Source organism: Strix aluco, chromosome 15, assembly GCF_031877795.1.
Source record: "Strix aluco isolate bStrAlu1 chromosome 15, bStrAlu1.hap1, whole genome shotgun sequence".
NCBI classification, from domain to species: domain Eukaryota; kingdom Metazoa; phylum Chordata; class Aves; order Strigiformes; family Strigidae; genus Strix; species Strix aluco.
Window position 1 is genome coordinate 19636327 of NC_133945.1, and position 21889 is coordinate 19658215.

Sequence of the window (21889 nt, forward strand, 5' to 3'; positions counted from 1 at the left end):
TGAACCAAAATACAGAAATTAAAACATGTGTGGGGCATAAACCTGAAGTCTGAATTTGGAATCTCTGTCACAGACTGATGCAGGGAAAAGGGAAACCTTTTTCCCTTCAGGTTCACTGAGAACATGAAACACTATGGTCATCTGCAGCACAGGGGATTTTGTCTAGAAAAAAAAAAAAAAAAATCACTTTTCAAGACAGTAAAGACAGTTAGGCACTGGAACAGGTAGTCCAGGGAGTTAATGGAACTTCCCTTATTAACAGTTTTTAAAGATTTACTAGATGTCTATCACAAATGACACTTGTAAAGATGATCCTTTCAGGGAACAGGGCAGCATTCAATGACGTGGAAGAGCGGTCCTCTCCATCACTATTTCTCTGTGATCACCGAATTCTTCATTTTAACATCAGAATGGAATTGTGTTCACTGCTTGCTCAGCTACGCACAGGTGAAAACGAATGAAAGCAGAATTACTGTACTGCCTCCCCTTTTCACAGTGCCTTGCCCCAGGTCTGAATGATAATAATTACTGAGAAGAAATACTAACATACTTGAGCTTTGCTCTATTTTTCGTTGTTCAGTAGTTAATGACTGCTACAGGAAGAGTGTGAGAGAGCTGGATAACATGGCTGATATTTATTACTTGCACTTACTCATTTAAGAAGATTGCTTCTTTTTAGTTATGGCATGACCTGATGAAAGGAGTTTCTCCTCTTACAGGACACGCAAGGATTGCGTAGGAACTCAGTCCACTGTATCTACTGCCTATCCAAAAGATGATGAGCATCCCTGTGTACGCTCTTCGTAAAGTTTCATTTCATCAACAATTCACAGACTGTAACGTATCTCAAGACTGAGCTCTTCTCTGACCCCAGTTTTCTAGCTCTAAAGACCATCCTCAAGTCACTGTATTAAGAAGGGGTACAATTAGTGAACCAGAGCTACCACACGGAGTTGGTAAAATGCTCTGTTCTGATGAGTCTAAAACCTGGGCAAACAGAAGTCCTGCTAAGGTGTTCCATGACTGTGCTGAATTTGATTTACCCGTCCTCATAATTATAGATATTTGTTGGAGAGATGGATACATATTGAAAATACAATTGCAAGAAAAGAAACTTCATTAAAATACCCAATGCCATTCTTAATATCTTCTTTTAGTAAATATTACTTCCTATTGTGGCTCAAAGAAAGAACTAGCATTAAGAAAAAGACTCATACTATTCAATGTGAAAGTCAAAATGGAATAAGTTGATTCCCATGGCTTCTCTGATGGTACAAAGTTCAGTCTGCCATGACTGGATTTTTGACTCTGCTGACATTGGGAAAGCCTCCCAACTGGAATGAAATGCCATTTGAAATGAGATCTGGTTCTTAGATGATTTTGGTCCCTGGCACGGGCAGCGGTTTCCTGCTTTTCCTGGTAACTGTCTCCTGGTTACAGCCTCATGTCATGCTGGCTGAACTGGCAACATGGAAAAATGGGACCTTATGCCACTGCTCATCATACAGAACTTATTAATAAATACATGTGTTAAAAATATCAAAAGTCTTCAAAAGAAAACATTAGATGATATTGATTTTCAATTCAGTCTTGCAAAATATTCTGACAAAAAATTAATGGTTTGAGGTTCCTCTATATCACAACCAAGTGTCAAACTTTGCCTGCATACACAGCTGATAGCAGATACATTCTTCTGAAAAATTAATCTCTTCCTTTTACACACACCACTTGTTGATATTCTACATTAAAAGGCTGGGTCCTGAAAAATCAGAGGCCAGAGCTGAGCTGCAGTCCCAGCATTACAATACCCCAGGACACATTGTGTCAGAAAGGTAGAGTAATTGTAAAAAGGTGAACACTTGATGCTAACACAAAAACATACAAGTCATGTAAAACAGTACAGAAGGAGAAAGCCATGATACCCCATTAGGGCTTGATCTCAATGTCATGTTCTTAGAAGACTCGCTTCAGGGTGACAGTAGTTCCTCAAAGATACTGAGTTTCATCTTAAATGACATTATTCACTGAAATGATGCTATTTTTGTTAAAGCATCATGTAACAGCGCAAGTTCTCAGCAGCGCACACGTAACTGTCCAAATGTGCATCTGTCTCTCGCTGCACTTTGCTGTAATACATTTTTACAGCTCAAGTAGAGAGCCATTAGATTCAGGTTAGTTAGTAGTCAGAAACAAGTCCTCATATAAGCTACAATTTACTTACCTGAAAAAAGGATCAAACTTGATTCCTGGATTGCTATAATTCATGTAATCAGAAAGTTCAAAGTTAACAAGGAAAATATTTACATTAAAAAACCATAAGCACCTGTCCAGAAAGCACCGCAGCACAAGTGGGCAGAACAATTTCCATTTGCAAAGGGTGGGAGGTTGTTCTTAGCATTTTACATCACGCTCCAAGATACAAGCAGTGAATTGATGATCTTTGCTAAAGCTCCGGTCAAGTTCAGGTTGGTCCATTAGTCATTAATACCAAGACTTGCATTTGGTTACTTCCCTCCCCTTTTCTACCTGCTTGAATTTGCAATAATTACTAACTAGGAAACCTGCTTTAAATGACTGAAAATCAAATACATAAAAACAAAAGCACAAAAATATGGATCCTCTGGCCTTCCACATGAAAATTTTGGTTGGATTTCTAATCTTTAGCAAAATCTTATTTTTAATACCTATTAAGTATTAATTAAATTAGATGCTTTTATTAATTCCTAAATATTCAACCAGTCTCTTTTTAATTCTCTCTCCCAAAATGCAGGTACATAAATGAGTAGATGCTGAACTCCAGGTATATGAAACTGAAGAAAATATTAGTGTTTGCTTCTCCTGCAAATAAAAACATTTAAATAAAAACTAAAGGTGCAAATGCAAAGCAAGAGGATTTTCATCGGTTTCTGGAGTTTGGAGGTGTACTTTTTTTGTGAACACCTGACAGAAAAGAATATTCTTAAGTTTTTATGTATCTGAAAAAATACTGGAAGCGTATTAAGTGAAGGCAGTAAAACTGGGCATTTTGTCATGTTTAATTGCTTGAATTCATAACCTAGTTTTGCTGAATCTGGATGTTACTGCTGACTCAAGCAGTTTCTCCATTTTAGTACTTTAAAAAAAGTTTGAGTGTGTCTTCATGTTTGTGAAAGGCAACTAATAAGCTTCTGTGATACTACAGTAATTTTTAAAATATTCCTGACCATCAGAAAAATATCACTCTTCTGAAGCCTTATTGCTGTTCAAAAAATCTGTAATTAACTACAGAACAAAAATAGTCTCTGATTGCAACCTGGTGGAAGAAGCCATACTGTGCTTCATTTTCAATGACAATGAAGGCAAATCGCAGCCTATGCAATTTAACATGGTTAACTGAAATCAAATGCAGAATGGGCATGATGAAGACAACTAGAAAGCAGAAACGCTTACACTCTATTCCAATCCCCCAAAGCAAACGCATTCTCACACTGTCCAAATTGAAGTTCAAGTAAAAGTAGTGAGTGCACAGTGTCACTGAAGACAGCAGCTTTGCTACATTCCTTAACATCTCTACTTGATACCTTAAAAATAAAAAAGAAAAAAAAAGGAAAAGACTTATTCCTACAGGTACAGAAGTCCAAAGCTGACAAAAGATCTCAGGCTATAAAATTCAGTTTTATTCACAGAAGAATTTTGAAAGAAATGCTACCAAAGAGAGTCGCACTTAAACATTTATTTCTTTTCATTTACCTGTCTGGTACCTCACCCAAATGCAATCCCCCAGCATTTGAACTCTAGAGAAAATATACTTATGATGCACCTTTTTAAATTAAAAGCCTGGTCTTTTCTTTCATCTGGTGACTATATACTTGTGGTACGTCTTGTGTCCAAAAAGGCATACCTGTAAAAATCAATCATCTATAGATCAGTGTATTCAACTGAATTTGTTATTTCCTGACAACTCAGTTTATGAGAACTATACCTTTGCAACATATTCCAAAACAAAACTAAGGGCAGATAACTTTTCAAAATTGATTTTTAGATGAATTGAAAATATGACTGTTTATGGCACAATAATAGTCTTTAAAAGTAAACTTTATTCTCACATAACGTTACTACATTTCAAAAGTTATGCTTAGTTCCTAGGAGATGTTGTAAATTATATCCCAACCTTAAAATATATCCAAAAAACCTCAAGACACTAAAAAAATCATCTGAAGTAATCAAGGCCCTCTGTAGTCTTTGTTCCCATCTCTAAAATCCAGAAATATACTATCTTGTGGCATAGTAATTCCAAGAAAAACTCCAAAATCCTTATCACTGAAATATACTAAAATCTTGACTTTAGTCAACTTGAGCTATCTTAAAAATAACTCCTTCTTAGCATGAAGTAAAATCTAGTCAAGACATTTTCTGTGGTTAAAATTCTCTATACATTTTTTCCCCTAGTTTACTTTTCATGGTATTTTTTCACAATTACTGCCACAATAACTTAAAAGCAAGACTTAATTGTATTTCTCTTCCTTCTTTCCAATTGGATGCTTCATTTGTCAGTTCTAACATATTTCTCAATAAAATTTATTAGCGTTTAATAGAAATACTTTTCATGACAATAGAAAAAGTCCAAAATTCCAATATTATGCTTAGGAACATTTTTCTACATCACAAGGCTTATCACTGAATAAATCAATTTATTACTTGTTCCTGAAACAGTTTTGCAGTTTATGAGCAAAACCGAGACCCTATGTGAGAATTTTATCCAAAAAAAAATCTGAACAACTCCAAAATACAGATACGACTGAAGTAACCGGTTTGAAGTTACAAAGACTGAATATAACACCTTGCTAAATAATAAAGTTGTTTCATCCATCTATTGTTATTTTGATTTCAAATATTTATTCATGTAGGAGTAGGTAAAAACATAAAGCTTGATCTTTCTAAAACTGTGCTTGGAAAGGGTTATAATTAATTCTACTTACACTTGCCGAGTTACCAATGTATTGGATGTGGAGATGGCACTGACTAAATATAACTTCTTGCCCACATATTAAAGGGAAGGCAACGGGAATGTGAGATATTGTATGTTTACAACATCTAAACTACCAAGAAATTTGGTGCTACTTTAGGAAGAAAAACTCTGAAACAGATAATCAAATCTTTAACAGATATGTAGGTTTAAAGGAGGTAAAACTGATGACTGACAGAGGCTCTACACAGGCATTCACAGAGAAGCTCCCCATAAAGGATCGAAACCAAAGTCCACCTTGTTTCCATTAAATCATTCAAATATGAAAATGGTGATAACATATACCACTACTGCTCTTGCTGCAGACAAGGGAACTCTGTTTACTTAATCACAGTTTTGCTCACTTTTCAGAAGTCAACCTCAATTGCATGTTCAAAAAACAGATCAACAACGTGACTATTAAATGTGTAAGAAAAAGCTGTAATTTACGAACAGAATATCAAAACACTCAAACTCTATACATGTCCATTGCTTCATTTTAGAAATACATATGAAACCAACGTACCATACAGAAGCCAATTTTTTTTAACTATTACATAAGCAAAAATAATTGTGAACTTTGTTTAATACTTATATAAATCCCAATTACTTCTGTATCAAGACCAAATTCCTTATCACTGCAGAACTGACAAAGACTGTTTTGGACCTTACTGAATTCCTCACTATCCATCTAAATAAAATACCTGAGGTGGAATTTGATGTACGGTCCTGAAAGCAATGTGATTTTATGGTGCCTAAGCTGCTAACCAAACCCTTACTGTCTGAAATGCACAGAGCCCAGCATTCCACTACTAGACTGAGCCATGGTCTCCTACATGTGACAGCAAGTCTTTTAAAAAACATCATACTCCTATTAGAGTATGGAAGAGATTCCTCTTTTAAAAGCTAGCAAAACCCACTTTCCCTACTCCTCTCAATATTTTTTCCACTCTTTGAAGTGTGGGGTTTTTTTTAAAGAAAGAACATTGTTAAAATCATTCAAAATGTTTAAAATACTCTGCAATTATATCTGGCTGGCAACTGATATACGTTTTAAAATCCCAGTCTTTTGTACTCTATTTCTGCTTTTTAAAAATGTATCTACAAAGAAATGGAGTTAGCCAAATTTATCTGTTTGTTTCAACTGTATTTATAAAGAAAAAGTTGCTGTCATTTTATCCCATGTACTTTAACAAGTACAGTAATAAAACTTTAAAATTCTCATATAAATTTTGTTTTCTAACGTTGTGATATTATGCTGATAATATACAGGCACCCTAAAGTTAAATAAGCAACCAGTTTGTTCAGCAGTCCTGTAAATTGTCTACTAAAAGGCAGTAATTCATCTGACAAAACCATTCCTAATGAGATTCCTGCCGTATTTCATATAAATGCTAATGTATATCCCATCAAAAGAAAGTTAAACAGCTCTTTGAAGACGAAGTTCACATAAACTTCAGCCAGTCACAGAGGAAGGACAAATAATCCCCCCGCATCTTGTTTTGTGCCAGCATCCCGTGCATTCCTCTGTTCAGGCGCAGAGACAAGCCCCCGCCAGGCGCGCACACACACACACAGCCACGGCCACAAATACACGCCCGGAGAAAGAGAAGGTGAAGGCGAAGCGCAGCCCCCGGCCCCGCTGAAGTTGGCACACACACACACACACACACACCCCCACACACACCCCCCTTTGCTCAGCCGAGCGCCCAGCGCCCGCCTCTGCCCGCGCTCCCGCCTCCCCTCCGCCCGCGGCCCGCTCCCCGCGCAGCCCGGCGCTCCCCGCGCACACCGACCTGGCCGCCTTCACGCCGGGCAGCCCCTGAGGGCGGCTGTACAGCAGCGGCAGCCAAACCTCCCAACTTACCCCCCCGCCTCCCAGGCCGGGCGCAGGGTCGCTCTCCGCGGCCGGCGCAGGACTGGCTCCGCTCCGCTCCCCTTCCCCCCGTCCGTTCTCCCAGCCCCGCTGTGCCTCACCTGAAGGGCATCTCCCACGCCTGCAATTAGCTGCCAAGATTTCATTGTCGGCTGCGAAGCGCGTCCTGCTCCCGCGCCGGGAGGGGCCGGGGGAGGAGCGGGGGGACCCCTGCGAGCGGCTGCCGGCTCCGCACTGCCCGCGCCGCTCTGGGCCGGGGCCCGCGCACCTGCGGCTGCCCGCGCACCTGCGGCTGCCCGCGCCCGGGCGGCGCCAGCTACAGCGCGCGCGGAAGGCGCCCCGCGGGGCCGCGCCGCCGGCCGGGCCAGCCGCGCCCCAGGGCCGGCGCTGCCGGGGCCCCGCGCGCTGCGCCCCGCACCATCCTGCCCCCGCCCCGCGGGACCGCCCCGCTCCGCTCCCCTCCGCGCCGCTGGCTCCGCCGCACGTGTCCTGCCTTGCTCCTTCAAGCATTAAATATGGAGCACATGACAGAGTAGGGCACCTTGCACAGTCCTCCGAGCCCGCACTTGACAACCTCCTCTAACTCAGGAGCACTGAAATGTCTACAGGCACAGTGTAAGCACTTCCAATTACTTACGCTATCCCTACATTATTCAAAATGTCTCTGGGACAGTATTTATGACTTTCAATATGCTGCGCTCTATGTACTGCTACAAGATGTTAAAGCCCTTCCGTGTCTTTTTTTTTTTTTTTTTTCCCCCTTCCCTTGCTGTGTGTCCCTGATAGGCTTTGCATTCAATATGCATTCAATGAAGTCATTTTGTTTTATTTGTAGATAAGAGCAGTTCCACACTAGCTTAGCTAAAAACGACAGCCTCACGGGAAAGGAAGGTGGGCAGATTACATTCAATAAGCCGTTTATGGAATGTCTTAATGTATGTATTAAATATTAGATATTAAAATATTAGATGGTGCTAAAGTTTATAGGGCTTCACCATTGTGATCAATCCTATGTAAACAAAGTGGTTAACATTTTGTTATGTAAAATATTTAACCAAAACATCTAACCAAAATGGTTAACATTTTGATTAAATGATGATTAATTTCTTGTGAAATTCTGCACTTGTTTTAAAATAATTACATTGTAAACCAAGTTATTATTTTAAGACAAAAACTGGCTGGAACTGAAGCAAAACCTAAACATCTTCCATAAGAGACAGTAGCAATTAATCCATTTGTGGAGCAGAGAAAAAAAATGTGTTTGTCTCAGACATTAAAAAGTGATGTCTTTTGCTACACCAAAGCACTGCTTATACCCTACCAAACAAGTTCTTATTTCAAAGTACATCTGTTTACGCCACTGGAGTTACAAACTGTAAACAAATGACCACTTAGAGTAAACTGAAACATTCTAAGGAATATCACTCAGAGGACTTCTCCAATTCTATAAAATGTATTTTCATACCACATATATACTATTTCACAAAAATAATGAACAGTTCAGTAAAACATATTTCGATATTTATCATTATTTTGCAGTCAGAAAAGAGACTAACAAACTGATCTCTAAGAAAACAATTTCTATTAATCATTCCCTTTTCACATATACAAGCCAAAGAATTTGCACCCATTTTTAGCAGGAGAGACAAGGTTTAATTATGTTCTATGAAAACTGAAAACATACAAAATAATATTAGATTCAGAACCTGATTTCATAGGGTTTTTCTTGTTTTGAAGTTTTTAATGAAGCCATGCTCACTTTATTACCTGAAGGGAAAAGAAAACTGTCTATCTGGACAGACTATGGGACAATTAAGGTATCATAATAACAACAAGGCCTAAGTGTATAATTTAAATAGTAGAATGTTGCAAGGGCTGGCCTGACCAGTGGGCTAATAGCCAAAATGAATCTCAGAAGTCACATTGGCCTAACGCGTGGCCTTGACCAAATTATTCATCTCCTCAGTTTTCCCACTTGTAAAATTAGAATAATAATACTTACAGTGCCTATCTCCTATCTCTTACTTCTCAGGAGGGCTCTGACGATTAATGGCCCTACAGTGCTCTGAAAATGAATAAACACTAAATGCTAAGCCAGAGTTAATATGTTTCAGAGCATTAAAGCACTGAAATACTAGAAATTCCAATTAAACCACCTTGTGTGTCTAAACACGGATGAACTAAAACACAGGGATTACTAAAACAGCATCTCCAATCATTCACAGTCAACAAAATACTACGGGTTGGCTGTTTTTTAAATCTGATTTTGATGTCTGCCCATTCTTAGTATTAAGCTCAGAATTACATTAAAAATGGCACCAGCAGCAATTGCCACTGCTATTTTTCAAAAACACCTTGTTCAGGGCAAGGTCACTTAGAGTTAAAGCAGTCAAAAAACATTACCATTACCTCTGGCCTGCTGTTTCTCGCCTTTGCAGTACATATGGTCATTCAGTCCAAGGACCAGCAATTCTAGCAGATGCTACATGTGGTACTCAGTGCTGTTCTTCAGAGATTGCAATTCCTTAATCAAGTAATGAAAATGAGTTCAAGGTAATTAATTATCTCATTAGCAATAAATATGGGGGGGAGGACTGTCAAAGAACATACTGCTGCAGAACAAGCTGCATCAGTCACAAAGTTGTGACAACAATTAGATTATCAATCAAAATAATAGTCCAAATTTCTATATCCAACTTAAAGAGAGAATAGTAAAGTCCCATTTCAGTCTATAGAATTAACTTGAAAAAAAACCTGTATACATTTATACATTCATTTTCACCACTCTCTAAACAATGGATAATTTTAGTCTTTGATTGTTTCTTCCACCTTACATATGAACAAGAGATAAAATTCTTTAAATGCTCTAATGGTCAAATGATGCCCTTCTTGTCCTTGAATCCTTGTACAGAGGTTCGCAGAACCTTATCAGGGATACCATCCCCTCGTTTGACAGCATGGATGCTTCTGCACCTTGGCATGGAACAGTACCCACTGGAGCAACAGTGTTAACGGAGCAACACCGAGACCAAGAGTTAACTTCCCTGTGAAGTGATCTGCGGGATAAGCAAAAGCTTGTGTGAGAAGTTGCAACAGGGAAGAACAGGCCTTGCTATGGCTCAGCTACCAGAGATCCTTCTCTTGACTGTCTTACACACACGCGTACTATCATGGGGAAGACGCCTCTCTAACCTTTGTTCTTTCCACTACGCTACACATTACTTAACTGAAATATTACTACCAGAGTTTCTGTAATTCCAGATTTCTACCTTTTTTGAGATTTTCAAATAAACATTTTCAAAGAATTTATGGAATAATACAGAAAAGTGTCATCACATTACGTCTCATGTCACATCAGAAGTTCTAAGTAAATTCAGCTGTTTATCTAAGCCCTTACATGCTTTTCTTCTTTAAAAAGGGAGCTTTTTTATTCTGAATTTTCCACTTTACAAAGAAAATTACCTCACAGAGAGATAGACCAAAGTAACTAATTGTAAAGTAGGTGCCTTTTAGTGAATGGTGTGGCTTGTTTGAGTTTTTTAAAACTGATCCCAAGGTATGCGTGTCATACTAGAAAGCTTCCAGCTGAAAATCTTCAGTGTGTAATCGTTTAGTCTTAATTTCTTGAACGAAGTTTCTGTGCTATGAGAACTATTAAAAAGCAACACAATCTTTGAAGGAAAATAAAGATTGGCAAAATCCAAAATTAGGATCTTGAGCTGAAGGTAATTCTGCACCTGTACAGTTTTGAAAATACTTTTTTACACTATAGTGAAACGTGGTTTAATCTTTAATGCATTTATATGTCAAACACATGGGGGCTCTCCATGCCTGACGGATTCCTGCCAAAATGATTTCTTTCTACATGCCATCTAATGATCCAGTAGTATTACAGAAGGAAAGCCTAATGAAGCACATTCAGATGGAGAAGTATCATGCGATTTATGCTAAACATGCTGCAGTTTTATTCCAAAATGGTTTATGGTTACAGTGTGCCAGTCTCAGGAAGATGACCGACGTGTTAAGAAGCACACCATCGATCAAATGTCACAATCCTAACAAGCCATTCAAAGCTCAAGGAAACCTAAATCTGAGAATTTATGATGTTACACTGATGCTAAATATAATCTTTTTGAGACAATCTAAATTATAAGGGTTTTTGAACCTAAACTATCAAAAGAAATAGAACCAGAAAACACAGGTTTTTCCTCTACCCATCAGAATTTAAAATGGTCTCCAAGGGCCAGATCCTGCAAGCATCCACAATATTGCTAACTTCACAATGAGACTAATTACAAGAGTACACAAAAATGAGTGGGTTTAGCATTAGACCATCATAAGGGACATTCAAAAGAATCAGTGATATAAAGTACTACTTGTTTTCACAAATTTTTTTTCTATATATTCAAAATGTCAGTAGTTTTTCTTTAGCCCATGGCTCACAAATAGTATCTATAAAGAATTTGTAAATGTGATTATATCCATCTGAAATGCTATTCGTAACATCAAATACAGCTAATAGAAAACATTTTCCAGTCCCAAGACCACAACTGTAAGCCACTGAGGGGTCACTAAGGCCTCCTATGAGGCACATACACTCAGCGGAGTCTGAATATGGACCTCTCACTATACTTCCTAAGTAAAGCATAGTGAGCACAATCCCATATGAGACAGGTGTGAGTCTGACATGTTGCCTGTCCATACAGGCAGCGATCTGAGGAATGAAAAAAGAATGATGGGCAAGTTACTTAGAGACTTCATGACAATATTTGGCCCAGAAAGTGGGCAAAGAAACAATCCTCCAATGCAAATCTGTGAGGCATAAGGAGATACAATTCTGTTGAGAAATTGGGTAAATGCATATCTTTTATTCTTAGTTAATGACAAATAAGCAGCTGTATTTATTTTTACACAACCTACTTACATTTACAGTTGCTCTCCTGATTGCAAAATATCCCAGTGATACTTTTGTCACTGACATCAGATGCATACTATATACTTCCTACTAAAATAATGTGAAGAGTTAAATATCTTTATAAATACAGGATGTAAAGCACTGTAGGGGTTGTTACTTGACATACTTTAAACTTACTTTTCAACATTTAATATAACACTATCACACAAATGCCACAACCTTGTATGCTATCAGGTAGAAGGAAGAGGATGGGACCACCTCCAGCTCAGTTACTGTGGGCCTTCTCTCCTTTAAAGTCATGTTGGCACAGAGAATGTCACAGCTTGTGGATGCAAGCAACCACTTGCTCCTGCTCATCTGTGGCACAACACAGTTGACTAATTAATTTTTTAAAGTATTCGAGATGTGACACTTTATATATGGGATTGAATACAGATTAGCATTATAATAATCACAAAGCTTTTGTAGCCTCAAATTTGTCTTCTTTCAACAAAGTTTCCTTTAATGTGCAAATGAACGATGCCACTACATATCTTGAAATAAACAGGCTCATTATGGTCATGACTAGTCATATATGCAGGCATTCAGAATTGTATTAATACCATACAGTAAGTTGTCAGATAAAGACAGGCTAAATAAAAGATACACAACCAACTGCCTGCTATCGTATCCAGGTGCCTTCGTATCAGTGGCATCCCAAAGTGGCGTTATGAAAATCTCCCTCCTGTCAAACGTTTATACATTGAAGAGATCTTCAGAACCTGCGAGGGCTCTCTTGGCCCAGTCCTAAAGACAGAACGGGTTTGCCAGACCGAGTAAAAAGAGAGTGAAGGGAGCATGAAATCATCTCAAAAATTCAAAACCAGCAAAAGCTGAGAAGTAGGTCAGGTGGAGAGATTGCCCACACCACAAAAGGCAATGATAACACAGGGAGACAGACAAGTGAGCTGGCTGAAGTGTTCAAAATCCTTAAAATAATCGTTAGGTCAAGGGAAACATACTAATTAATTGATTTTTATTTTTAAAAAATTTAATTTTTTACTTTGCATTCTTTGCAATTTTGGAGATTAACTAAATCAGTGTGTCTGGAGTCATTTCATATGTCACAGGCCACACCACCCAAAGCAAAAGGACCAGCATGTGCTGTAGCAAAAGGGCTGTTCCTAGTCACTGTTGGTAAACAAGCAGATTCCTAATAGGAACCTCAGTGCCACGGCAGTTAAATTACATGGTTTCCTCTGTAGGGAGATGAAAAAAATACCACAAAAATAGATGGTCCTTCAGAAGGATTTACGGGGACCAACGTTAAGTTTGTCATCCATCAGGGAATGTATACAGGGTATTTTATATCAACATCTATATATAATGTTTCCAAGAATAATTAGTGTATGATATTTTTAAAAACAAATTTCACACATTTTTCTGACAAACTGTTGTGGACTTCTGGTGTTATTTTAGCAGTTTCAATTGGATTTGGTACGGTTGGAAATGTAAGGGGAAATCTGCAGTAATCAGGATGTGACACTCATTAACACTTTCACAAAATACCCACTGGATTTGCATAAAGTCTGCAAAGATACATTGGTGAATCTTTAATATAAGATTTCCCTTGGTTTTACTCCACATTCAGCTCCATTTGCCCTCTCTCTCTCCTCTTCCCCCCCCCTCCAGTGAGAACTGCCGTAAACAGTTCATAATAAAGTATAATTTAATGTACTGAATAACTAAAATATACATATAATTACCCAAAAGAATATACAATTACATATATAATCTTGCAAATTGCAAATATATTCCAAGAAATTACTCTGAAAGGGAGATAAATACTAATTGGATACAATGGCACTCCAAGTCACCTAATAAATCCAGAGATTTCCAAATAAGCTTTTTTATGACCTGTGTACAAAAAACATCCATGGCACAGCTTCAGACAGCACAGTTTTTACATGTAAAATATCATGAAAAGATTTCGGAAAATGGATAAACCCCTGAGGTGGCAAAATACTTCTGGTTGTGATAAACACAAAACTTTAAAGTAAAAATTAAGCCACTATTAAGGGAGACATTTCTTGCTACTGCCAATATCATACAAAGTGGCAAGAAATAAAAAAAAAATCTGGGTCATTTAAGTCTTATTTCAGAAGAAGTAAAAGCTTCTCAGGAGTTAATATTGCCTATGTATTTTTAGCTGAACTGTATAGTACCTATTTGACTACATCAACATATGCCATTACAGCAGACAACGCAATATATAATGAAAAGTTCACAATGAAAAAAAATTGTGATGTTTTTCTGTTTTGAATTATTTAAAAAATAACTTATCAGATTTTTAAATTCTCATTGAAGTTCAATATTCTGCTGATAAAAATGCTTTTTTTTTGGTTAGCTTTGATTTTAAAATAGAATTCTTGTACAAGAATGATCATTATGCGGAGTTCAGCATTAATAGGGTACATTTCATTTTAAACAGATTTAGTATGAGATTCAGAATAAAATTTTTAAGTAGAATTCAATTCTTTTCCCTATCACAAATTCCTGTAAATACACATAAATAACATTTCGTTTCTCATATGCTATACTCAAACCCAAACATCTGTGTATAGGATAAGCTTTGAAATAATTTGACCAATGTATATGTAACTGAACAGCTGTACCAGACAATATTTTATTTCACTTGCTTGCATTTTGAGCAAATTTATTGACTGAGCGTCTTACTTCATTGCTCATACTCAACAGATCATTATCTCTCTCTGATATTCCATAGGCACATGAAAGGATTTTCTAAAGGAAAATACAGCCTGAATGAGGGCCAGGATGCATTGATGTATTTTTACATCTGGTTAAACTCTCGGGCTCAGATCATCTTTATGTCTTGTTCATTACTGACTAGTGGAAGTATGCCAGGAAGAAAAATACATAAACGGGGTTTTATCGGTTTTGTGGATTCTTTTTAAAGATACATTAGAACATCAGGATTTGGGGAATTTGGGTTTTCCTGCTGAACAACTGTAAATTGCACTGTCACCTGAAGCATAGATACTCATAATTTTAGACGTTTTTGAAGTTTCCTTTCAGACCACTTTTTATTTGGGCTTTCATTAAAAAAAACAAACAAACAAAACACAAGCTTGATGTATTTTTTTCTCTGTAAGTAAAACAAAACTTTTTGTTTTGTTTAGTAAGCAGAATTCTCATTCCAATGCTTTAATACTTCCAAAGCTGAACACAAACCAACAGTAGATCTTGGTAAGTAAAAACTCAAAAAATTTTCTCTAACTCAGCTTTACTCATTTTTAAGCCTTACTCATCACAATACTATTTGTACCCTTATAAAAAACCACAACATGCTTGAGATAATTTCAATACTCATGACAGCAACCACATACTCTGTGCCATTCCTCAAGTAATTTGCTTTGAAGAATTCAGAAGTGGACTGTTAATGACAGCACTCTGATATTTACTGGTTGCAAGACTGAAAACGTTCAGCCCAAAACTGTAGGGCAAGAAAAATATTAATCAAAAAAACATTATAGGCTTTCACAGTGTACTAAATATCCTGACGTACTTACACGTGAACTTACTGACCTTGTGACTGAAGTGATGGTTATTATCGGTCAACCACTGTGAAAATAGTCTGTTAGAAAATAAAAAGTCTTTACTTTTATTTCACTAATTCAGATGGCATAATCATGACTCTTCTGAGCACATGATTTCTCAAAACTGTCATATATTGTTCACTAGAGGCAATGAAAACAAGTTCATCACATATTTCACTTCTCCTCATTTCTCTGTCTCAATAGCATGAACCTTAGATCAAAACATATGTGTGCTACATTGTCCCTCGAAAGAAAGCAGCGTAAAGCTTACATGAACAGCCCTTTTCTGCCTTGCACTAGGCAAGAGATGGCAGGCTGCCAACTGGGTGAAAAATAAATTTCAAAATGGAAAACCAGGAAGAGGACATTGTGTATTCTGGTGCTTCCTCACTCCCTGCGTCTGGATATACTAGACATTTTTGGTGGGCCAAGGGGACAGAGTGCCCACTGCTTCGCACGCTCCGTACTGTAACTCAGTAATAAATCCAGTATGGATAAAATACACTTCTATGACTATATGGTGATTTTCTGGCACACATCTCTTGTGTCTGTGGCAATTGCGTCTGCAGCATTGAAGAAAGTGTCAATAGACAAAACTTTGAAATTGGGTGCCAGAAATTTGGCCCTAAGGAATGTGAATCAGTATGAATTTCTTAAAATGCAGACAATATGGGAAAACAGACCAAATATTTTGAGGATGACAGAATCTCCTGGATACAAAGCTGGCTCATAAGGAATGCGACTGGGCAGATACATGTTGGCAGGTAGATTGAGCACGGTGCTCAGTGCAGTCAGCTGCCAGGATCCTCTTAGGACTAACACTCAGTTCAGGCAGAGGTCTATCCACATGCAAGAAATGTTAACTCCGATTTCTTGGGTATAAATTTGGACATCAAGGCTATGAATCCTTCCTGCACAATCAGTGGCAGAAAATGAAAGAACTTATTACTTGTACAGTGACAGCTCTTTAACCTGGCAATGGAATAAAGATACCAGTCCACAAGTGAGGAGCATATATAGCTTATACACATTATTTACGTAGCTAATAAAAAGGTGGCTGGGGTCAAATAGAGCCATATGCTCCACTTCCCTGTGTCTAACATAATCAGTACCAGTCACTAGAGAACAGTAAAGCCTGTGGAAATACAGAGAACAAGCACAGACTCTGAACTACCCAGCATATGAAACAGTGTTTCCCAGAGCCAGACTCTGGCTGTTTCTGCTCAATCTAGCACATGGAGCTAACGATGTCACTAAAGGAAAGACATTCTTCCAAACGAGGACACTGGATTACACTTTCATCACGGTATTATGCTCATGCCCCTGCTCCAGACACCAACTTCTACCAAAAATGCTTTTCCAGAGAGAGCAGACTTCTTTTTAAAACCATGTGAATAGTCAGCAATATTATTTCATTCTACTATTTTTCCCCTCGTGATTTTACAGTCGTTGTTCCTACCACATGCCCCCAGCTTCTAGCATGTTCTGAGGTTCAGATCAGTTGACGCCCTTTGCTCTCCTCACTTTTCTTCAAGAAAACCCTCAATCCCACCATTCAGAAGATAACAGTGGTTTTATAGCATTTTAGTTTAAGTACTAATTTTACCTGCAAAACCAAATGGCATTCGCACTTTGAACAGAGAAGGAAAATAGTGAGAATTCAGACGACGAGTCAGGACAACATATTCCACATTGACTAAAGCTGAATAAAATTAATTTGTGGATATAAAATTTTGAATGAAAATTACAGGAATAATAAAACTGCGAGTCAACTTTATAACATGTTGTAATAAAATATTACTCAAAGGTTAAGTATGTTGTATCTCACTCTAGTGGAAAGTTAGAAAGAAAGAACAAAGAGATCTAGGAAATTACCCTTATATATATAAAAATATATTTATATGTGAATGATATTTTTATATTTACGTATAAAATCACAGAAAGGTTGCCAAACTAATAAATTTGCTGGGGAACGTCAAAGAAATACCCTGTACCATTATTCATTCCATCAGTTCCGTATGACTTGTGCTGCTGCCCTGGGAAGCTGGTGTCCAGCAGCAGGACATCCCGGTCGTTTCCTTACCTGTCCCGACAGGCATGGAGGGCTGTATTCCTGAACGCAAGTGGATGCAGGACTGCTTGTTTAGCACAGTGTTGAAGATCCTGTATTCTGTCGCTGCTAACAATTCAGGTCAGAAAACTAACAAATTTCTCGCCATAAATTCAAACATTATGATGTGTTGCTACCATTATTTGCAAAGTCTGACTGAACTAGAGCCTGTAGCAGAAGAAACCAGATGTTTCTACTGAATTTAAAAAGGTCACTCCCTGCAATCATTTTCTCTGCCTTTCCATGTAAGAACTAAGACTTTTATTTATCTGAGCCAGTATCAATTAGTCAAGGAGATAGAAAAGATAGTAAAGATAGAATGTTAGGGCTTCAGTAAATAAGATTCATTTGGAGGTAACTTGATTTGAGAAGTGAAAATGTGGCAAGTGGGGGGAATTGCTAATATTTTAGGTGTGAACTTTCTAATGGCCAAGCACTAAAACTCCAGACAGCCTAAAGGAGCAAGCACAAAAGGTGCAGCCCTAAGGAAATGGGGTGAGGACAGATGTTGAGAGAACCAAGCAGTAAGGAAAGCAGTTTCATAGAAGTCTATTGCTAGGCTTGAGTTAATGTTGCAGCAAGAACAAACTGGGCAGAAAGAGATGGAGGGGAAAGGAAAGCCATTACCATTCTGTGTACTGCATTACACAGTTCAAATTACTCCTCTCTCCCCTGAACATCTGCTGCACTGAATAAACATTACATATATGTTTATATACACACACATATTTAATATCCTCAATAGACAAGCATACAGCACATCCTGATCACGATGAGATTTGTTTGAATTACAATGCCAAAAACAATGGCCAATAATATCTTCTACAGAAGTTATCTAGACCAGTTGTTTAAAAACAGGTTGAAAGGCTCTGACTACCAATGCTTTGACAATAAGGTGGCATCATTTTTTAATAAAATGGGAAAAGTGAGACTTAATTTACAGAAGACAATTTCCTGTATTCTTGGGAGTCATCACACATCATTAAGCCTTTCTGTATTACGTTAAGAACTGTGGGGTTTGGATGATTTCACTAATTAAACCTGAAATCAGAGTAGAATGATTTTTGGAACACTACACCACTTAAAGACTCATCTGTTTTTATTAACATACACAGCTAGAGAAGAGAGTTGACCATCACATCAACTCTGCTCTGGTAGTTTTATTATTGCTGTTCTAACACACAGTAACTTCAGCTGCTCTTCATGACACAAATGTCTTCCTCATACAAGTATCACACCTACTATGCAGATTTCTCAACATATCCCTTTTCAAGATTTTTTAGATGGCTGCTCCATCTGCATCCTTAGAAGACTTACCAATATTTCAGGAGAACAGCATCTTCCATATTTGTGTTTGTTTACATTTTTATAACTACACATCACCCCAAGCAAATAAACTGTATGAGCATTGTTTCCTGACCTGTAAAGCTATGGAGTATTTATTGAAATCATAGAATTAATACTGCTATTATGAAAGCATGAAACAAAAAGGGTAAAATGACAACTCATCATTACCTCAAAATCTGGTATGAAACCTGAAACTAAATTAAATATCATCTAAATGGCAAATTCAAGGAAAAGAAAAATAACACCAAAGGCAAAACTAGATTCTCTGTCCTACTTCCTATTCTATTTTTTTTGTGTGTGTATTTACAGAACAGAAGGACTGAAAAAAAGGTATCTGAACAGTTGTAACTGAATCACCTGGAACAATAACTGGCTGGCATGTGTATGTGAGGAAACTTCTTTCCATCAAAGACTTGAAAAGGTAGAGCTTTCTAAATCTACTTCAAATCTAGAATCTGAGAGCTGTGAGAATACAGCAAAATTTCATTCTCTTGATGAATCATATACCATATACTGATCAAGACCAATACAATTACACAAAATGGAATAATTTTTACCATATGCGAGGAGATATGAAACTATTTGCATGGGCTCAACCCAATAACAACTGAACTACTATCCATCCATTTGAGGGCAAAGACAGAAATGTAGATGGCTATATTTCTGCAGCATCAACTGAAAGCAGAATTTAGGAATTCTGTTAAAACATTCATTGAAACAAGAGGAAAAGTTTTCACAGCTTTTCAGTTGAGAACTTCACAACAGAAGGTGAGATGCCAGCTATAATAAAGAATGAAACCAACTGGTTTGTCTTGCAAAATGGGACAGGATGTTGTTTTGTTGAAATGTGCTGCTCCTATTATCTGGCCATTAGAAAAATGATTCACCACTCTAGGCATCTTCATACACAGTTCTTCTGGACCCACAACAAAGAACCTAATCTACTAGGTAGCAATACCAGAACACTGGAAATGAAGTTTTCCCAGGAAAGACGTTTTCACTTGTGCCAATTCTAGTATATAAATCTTCAAATAATAAGAAGCTCAATAAATTTAATGCAGCTGGAATTCACTCAAATAAGCACAAATGACATGCCTTCAATACAGAATGACTGTCAGGCCAAGAAAAGGAGAGAACAATTGGAATTATAGCGTAAATTGCCACTGAACTATCAGGGAAGTCTGCATGATACCACCGGTGACAGTTGAGCTGGCAAGAAGAGTTAGAAAATAATTGCTTAAAGACTGAAGAACACAGACCAGAGTACAAAGATTTGAATAGACTAAAAGAAATAAGAATGGAGACACAAGGGCCAAATACAGGTTCACTTCCTAATCAAAAAGAGAATGATAGTACAAAAAGTACAATCACAATGGTCAGACTACCTGGCAAACACTGTTCACTGTGATTGAATAGAGTGAAAAAATAATAACCATCATGGCTGAGTTTTCACTGAGAGTAAGGCTAGAAATGCCAGTGAAATGATTATTGTGCCAATCTCTACAGCTCATCAGAAGTGTTCACACTTCTAGGATAGCAGAAAGCAGAGAACAGAGGCAAGATTATCAATTCCAATCAGAGAATCCCATTCACTGATTGACAGAAGCAGAAATACTATCACAATAACTCATTTTGGAAAAGAAACTGATTAAATCATGAATATTTAAAGATGCATTGCATATAAATTTATATTTCACTCACCTCTTCAGAACCTTATATTGCACCTAGCATGACTTTCTTTGGACAACAGAAGCAAATACAGTAATTCCAAAGCATCTTACTAAATTAATCACGGGTTTTCACTAAAAAGAAAACTAATAAAAGCAAACTTTTGGGTTATGTTCGCCAAGATGAGGTAAGTATATTATAAAATCTGCTTTTTAACAGCTCAGAGAAAAAGAGACTGCCTTAGAACCAGGGAGGGAGGAGGCATCTAATAGCAGACATCTCTCATGATCTGAGACAGGCTGAGGACAAAATCCTCTTGCTGCCTATAACCACTGAAAATGAGAGTCTTCAGAAAAAGCTACTGCAGAATGTGGACTCTCCCTAAATATGGCAAAAATGAAATGTGTACCAAAATCTGTGAGCTGTTACATATAGAGTCCTACACTTCAGCAGAGCCCTTCTACTGGTGAAGGTCTTTCTTTTCTTACTGTAGATCTTTCAGTTAAGGGAAATAGAAATTTATAACTGTTGTTGATACTAATTTCTTATTCACTTATAACTAAATTATCCACTAGAGAGCATAGCAACATTTTCAAACACATTCTGCTTATGTCTGCAAGTCCTAAACAAGGTCTTTGAGGCACTCAAAGCCACTCTTCTATACGAGAAATATGCTAAACAATCTGCTATGCAAAACTGAGATAAGAAATGTACTTAATACAATGCTTTAAGGAAAAAGGTCAACAGACGACAAACTTTTAATGAACAAATTTCAACAGTTTACAGCCTGGTATGCAGTTCTCAGACATTCTTGATGAAAAAACTTCTTTTGCATTACATAACTTTGCATGTGTATATTTATAGCAAAATATGACAAAAGAGAAAATACATTCTTCATTCCTACAGAAGGAAAGCATAGCACTGCTTATCAGTATGCTGGGCAAGAGCTGTTTTTCTTCCTGTTCTGCAATATATTGTGATGATGTCATGACATTTTTACTTCCCATTAAAGAAAACCTTTTAGCATTTATTGTTTCACATTGTGATGGGCATCCTGTAAAATTCATCTTTGATTTAAAAAGACAAATAAACCAATTCTTTTGTTTTGCTTTATTTTTCAGATGCTCAGAATAAGAAGAGTATAACGCACATAAAGTACTTTGGAATCTCTCCTTTAAAATGCTTGTTTAAAACTGCTATATTCCCACAGGCCTTCATCAATACATTGATAAAATAGTCCACAGCATCCACAAATTTGAATAGCGTATCTGAGTGTCACAGGTAGACAAATTAACTCTGGCTCAGATCTTTACTAAATATGTTTTTCTTCTTTTTCTAATAGCATAGGGCATCTTGTATTATCAGAAAAACATAGAACTTGGCATATCTAGTC

At 37.4% G+C, this 21889-nt stretch overlaps 1 protein-coding gene across 7 annotated transcripts in view; it reads right to left on the bottom strand.

Moving 5' to 3' along the window:
* LOC141930165 (RNA binding protein fox-1 homolog 1) overlaps window positions 1-21889 on the bottom strand; it is a 920114-nt gene that overhangs the window by 691928 nt on the left and 206297 nt on the right. Inside the window, exon 1 of one of the 7 annotated variants that reach the window (XM_074840614.1) lies at window positions 6962-7053. The exons of 5 other annotated variants lie outside the window; for them this stretch is intronic. In XM_074840614.1, coding sequence (XP_074696715.1) covers window positions 6962-7006 — 45 coding nt within the window. In that variant the 5' untranslated portion in view covers window positions 7007-7053. Of the gene's footprint in view, window positions 1-6961; window positions 7054-21889 lie in introns of those variants that run through there. One more of the 7 variants, XM_074840611.1, reaches the window with a different exon arrangement.